At 46.8% G+C, this 5242-nt stretch overlaps 1 protein-coding gene across 1 annotated transcript in view; it reads right to left on the bottom strand.

The window, feature by feature from the left end:
• Nucleotides 1-688, bottom strand: part of T265_07095 (hypothetical protein) — a gene marked incomplete at both ends in the record, with an annotated part of 5711 nt that extends 5023 nt beyond the window's left edge. The window contains one exon of the mRNA XM_009172533.1: nucleotides 85-688. Coding sequence (XP_009170797.1) covers nucleotides 85-688 — 604 coding nt within the window. The remainder of the gene's footprint in view (nucleotides 1-84) is intronic.
• Nucleotides 689-5242: the final 4554 nt, after the last annotated feature.

Raw genomic sequence — 5242 nt, 5'->3', positions numbered from 1 at the left:
CCACACACACTTCTTAGGAGAATCGCACTCGTTACTGGCATGGCCTGGTTTTAGGCATACAAAACATAACCGCTTCCTTCTCACCGCCATGTTGCCATAACCGCTTCCTTCTCACCACACGCCATGTTGCTTGCATTGGCAGGTCAGTAAACCCACGACACTGCGCCAGCCCATGCCTTCTGTCGCAAAAGGGGCACGAGTCATCGGTTAACGTCTGAACGGCAAATAAACTATGGCGCCTTTCGTTGCCTACCCGATGATGCCGCGTTTGAGGACGATGTTGTTCTGAGTCTATGGTAAGCATACCATAGCGGCTGCGTGCAATGCGGGCCTCTTGAACAACGAAGTTGCACAGGTCAGAGAAACCTATCTGCTTTCCGAGCTTGTCCATAGAGTCAGTCAACCTTGCCCAGCTTTGACGAGCATCATTCGATAACGTGCGGAGAATGCGCTCTATGGTCGAGACCAAAGTCATGTTACCAGTGTGATTCATCTGACTCAGAGCAACGTGACAGTTTTGAAGATTTATCGACAAACGAGACAATGAATCTGCATCGTCATGCAACGACTTCAATTTCTTGAACAGAATGTACAGTATAGCTCTGGCCACCATATGTTCTCTCCCAAGGAGCTCCCTAGTTATTTCCCTCGCTCTACCATAAGCAATCTCGGGGGCAACATTACGCATTCAGCCACGGCTTCCTTCGCTGTACCCCTGCAGTAATGAATAAAATATAACATTCTCTGTCCACTATCTTGCACTCTATCCTCCATGTAGTATTTGAACTGTTGAATAAATAACACCTTGGGTTGCCATCGAAAGCCTCTAAGTCTACTCTGGTGGGTCTGCCTTAACCACGCAAGAAGTCAGTTGGACCGCTGGTGCCTCACATATGAGTCTGCTACTTACGATCCCGGCTAGGTAATTCTTTACCTTACCCTGCGGGTCAACCTTCACGTTAACCACGGCATCATCGTCCGAATCCAGCTCTTACTCCGCTAGACGCACCTCATTACGCGCCCGTATAAGCTGCAATTCTTTCTCCATTTCCTCTGCCTTAATCTGCGCTCGGAATAACGTAACCGACTTTATTTTTCTATGCTTAGATGAGTCAGAGCCAGGAGATGACCCAATAGCTAAAGGATTGCCAGAACGGCCGACTTGCCTCGATTTCTCCGGTAGATAGAGGTCCATTGACGGGGCATTCTCCATCTTCTCCGAGTTCGTAGATCGTTCAGTACTGCGTCCGTGGATCGTTGTGTACTAGATCCTTACTCCGTTGAGTACTGTTACGACTATCTGCTTTCTGAGTTTGAGTCACGCCTGCCAATCCAGGAAAACGACCAAGAAATGTGAATCCTGGAATCACGGGACTATCGCAAACATAATAATATACATATTCAACAAACCCCAACGGATTCCCCTCTGCAGATACCGTAGGTTTACAAAGATAGGGCGGTACAATTACCAGCCTGGGGATAAAGCGCAGATCACTACGCCTCAAAATCGATATTGTCACGACCAAACAGATATCGGCAGCGAGCAACCGCAAAAATCACAAAGTCCGACCAAAGTCCGTAAGGGTTATAAAAATAGTTCAGTTAAACAAGGAGGTTTCAGTTCATCTCGTCAAGGGGAATAAATATGGGGATTGGCTGTCACTTGGGGTTGGAAACCGGAGCATATTATTAGCAAGCTGTCTTCTACAGTTTGTAAGAAGTTGATGAGCCTATGAGCGTTAACGTGGAATCGGATAAAGACAGAGAAAGCGGGAGTTCTCGAGTCGGTGCGTTAGGTGTTAACAGTTGTAGATGAGGAGAACAAGATAATGGGACGTACCTTGATGGACACAGAGGCATTGCTGGGGTGGGGCTGCAGATTTCGTGAATTCGTGGACAATGGGTCACAAGATTAGTCCAGTGATCGCTTATAACCGCTGTACCAATTGCACCAGAGGATGGCACCATATGTGGCAGCCGAATAGAAATCCCTGGTTTGAGATCACGAAGATGGGATGGTCAGTACAGTGTTTAAGTAAGAGGTGTATACCTGGTTAGAAGAAATGATATAAGAGGCTTGCAGTAAGAGGCGCAAGATAAAGGAATGGGATATGGTGGTGCGAAGAAGCTGAGGATGTAATCAATTAACCTGGAGAGGGGAATGGGTCCTGTGGTGCGTGAACAGGAATCATCTGCCTTGGTCGTAGCGAAGGATGGCTTTGGGATGGGAAGATGCGATATACTCGAAGGTCGAGGAAGTCTAGCTGCACGTTGCTTCTGAGGGGAGAAGCCGGAATTGAGTAAGGACTTGCCCAAAAAGGATCTCAGGCAAATATTATGTGGGTGGTGAGCGTAGCGGAATTTGGCAGAGACTAAGATTAAGTGGTGGCAGTTGTGGGTTACATATCCTGCTAAGGGAATTGGTTGCAGGGTTTTGGAGATCAAAAATGTGTTTACGCAGAATTAGGGGTACGGTTGGGGTAGGAGACAAAGGGCACAGGACGGAATCATAGTCGGGTAGTGTGCGAGAGAGCATTACGACAGGATGTTGTGACAGCCGGCCTCTCGGCCCGAGGAAGCCTTCTGGTCAGGGATATGGATTGCCATTATTTTGGGAGGTCTTGGTGGAATACCTGTGATGTCCATCCTCGACCGCATCGTGATGTCGACGCTGGTGGGATACCGCATCGGAAATACAAGCAGCCAGTCTTATTGGCATGATGGGCTTCAGGGGTGGTATAGATGCTAAAATATAGAAGTGGAGAGATCATGAAAATGAGCCAGGGTTATGGGACTTGGAGTCGATAGATGAGGTTGTATTGCACGATGGCACGAGCCGGAGCCACAATATGGCAAACTTAAAGCCTCGATGACAGAGTATCGGGTAACTTAAGATAATGTGTCATATCTAGCATTGTTAAACGAGGTTAGGAGCACAACTGTCCTGGGGTAGGGTTTGTTGTTGTCTTGGACGGTTGAGGGTCCAACAGAATTTGATGCGAGTGCGTGAGAGACCGGGCCGAATAGCAAACTCAGCACGCTGCTATTTAAGCAGAGGCGTTTCAGCTGCTCCGCACACATGCACGAACGGCGACCGGCTTGCTTACAGAGTATCGGGTAACTTAAGATAATGTGTCATATCTAGCATTGTTAAACGAGGTTAGGAGCACAACTGTCCTGGGGTAGGGTTTGTTGTTGTCTTGGACGGTTGAGGGTCCAACAGAATTTGATGCGAGTGCGTGAGAGACCGGGCCGAATAGCAAACTCAGCACGCTGCTATTTAAGCAGAGGCGTTTCAGCTGCTCCGCACACATGCACGAACGGCGACCCGGCTTGCTTATTTGCCTAAGCTGATTGCATGTAAATTTTGCGATCGAGCGGTGTCGAGAGTGTTGATTACTGCAGATTTGTGAAAGTGAAAGAATTGGTTTAGAAGTTTTCAATGTCCAACTCCAGGGACTTGGAGGGTGGAGTTTTCGTAGACTGCTTTTGCAACCAAGTATGAGCAACTTCGACATTTACGGTTTGGAATGTTTGGACAAAGAGTGAAGGGCCCGGGATGTTAGCAAATGTACTGCAGCGTTTTCATACCATAACTGAACTGACATTGGGCGACGCAAGTATGGTTTCAACTTTCACGGCCAACGAGCCGCAGAGGCGTTGTTAAGCATTTTTCAAGCCATCAGGGTAGCAGTTTTTGTGAGCTTTGACTGGGTGCGATCAGTGACGTTGTGGGTTATGACTAGGTGACGGCCTCGTACACGCTAACTAATCTTGAAGGCAAGTGTGTTCGCTGCGTGTAACGGATTGTACATCGCATCGGGAGTTGAAAGACATGCGATTGGTTGTGTGCTTTGACAGAATACTCACTTGCTTCCCACCTTATGCACCCGAGCTCTGAGGTCTGTCAAGTTGGTGTAAAGTTGAGATTATCCAAGTAAGAAAGAGGGAGCGAAGTTGCTGAGTGGGACAGGAAAGGGAGTGTCGCTTAGTACCACCGAGTGGTCTGAAGTTACTCGGAGTGTTCTATCAGTCGGCCCTGAATAAAGGCGAGCTTGAGCGCTGGTATTTGGCTCAAGTCGTTTCATTGGACACGGTGGTGGGAAGGATGACGGAAATTCATATTCTGACAATCGAGTGGGGGAAGACGAAGTGGTGGCAATAACGTCCAGCTTAATTTAGATTGGACGGTATCTGTTAGTGGAGCAACGAGGAGTAAATCTTTCAATTCGCAGTTCATGCCGTGTCCGCGGCACCTTATCTACTGCTTTGGTCGCCCATATGAACGGATAGTTTGGATAGGATTTCGGAAGTGATTCTAGCGGCCTCATGCCCCAAAATAAGATGACTTCTCAGTGGAATGATGGTGATTCACACGTAGATGTCTGAGAGTGATGCATTATATTCTGACTATGCAAAGCCGTGAGTGGATATCGTTCACGGGGTTGCATATTTCCATCAGGTCATCTTTTATCGCACTGTGCCAGCTTCCAAAATACCGTGTTGTGCCAAAATTCGGCAAACAAACTCATTTAATTTGTTACATTCAACAAGCATAGAGCACATAAGCGCTATTCACTATTCACCTGGATGGAAATCACGTAGAAATTTCCGGAAACATCATTTTCCATTTGGAGAACAAAATATGCTTCGATTAGCCTTTGCGTTTGATCTCGTGAACTAGTAATAACATAGTAATACTAATATTTATTCCCAGCTTGTAGCATATCGTGCTATTCACTATTCACCTGGATGGAAATCACGTAGAAATTTCCGGAAACATTATTTTCCATTTGGAGAACAAAATATGCTTCGATTAGCCTTTGCGTTTGATCTCGTGAACTAGTAATAACATAGTAATACTAATATTTATTCCCAGCTTGTGGGTAGCATATCGTCAGAATAGAAGCAAAACTGATGGGGGTTGTGATTAATTGGAATTTCTTGGAAAATTGTCAGTGACGTAAATAGTGGGCATTAGCGTAGTAGACTTCACGACACCTGAGGTGGCACGAGTAGGGATCTAAAATTACAAGGGCTCTTTATCTCCTATGGAGAACATATCAAATGACGCAAGATCTGGCCGTTAGGACTTAAAGTGGCAGGCAAAAACAGTACGAGTGAGGGCCTATCAAGAAGCCTCCTGCCCGGAACGTGACAAAAAACTTCAAACTGCAGGAGGTGTGGAGCCAGAATGATGAATCAGGAGAGGCAGCAAAACTGCCACGACATGGTCGGTCAA

The sequence above is a fragment of the Opisthorchis viverrini genome (assembly GCF_000715545.1).
Source record: "Opisthorchis viverrini unplaced genomic scaffold opera_v5_156, whole genome shotgun sequence".
NCBI classification, from domain to species: domain Eukaryota; kingdom Metazoa; phylum Platyhelminthes; class Trematoda; order Opisthorchiida; family Opisthorchiidae; genus Opisthorchis; species Opisthorchis viverrini.
The sequence above is the reverse complement of the archived record's forward strand: the minus strand, read 5'-3'. Positions and strand labels throughout refer to the sequence as shown.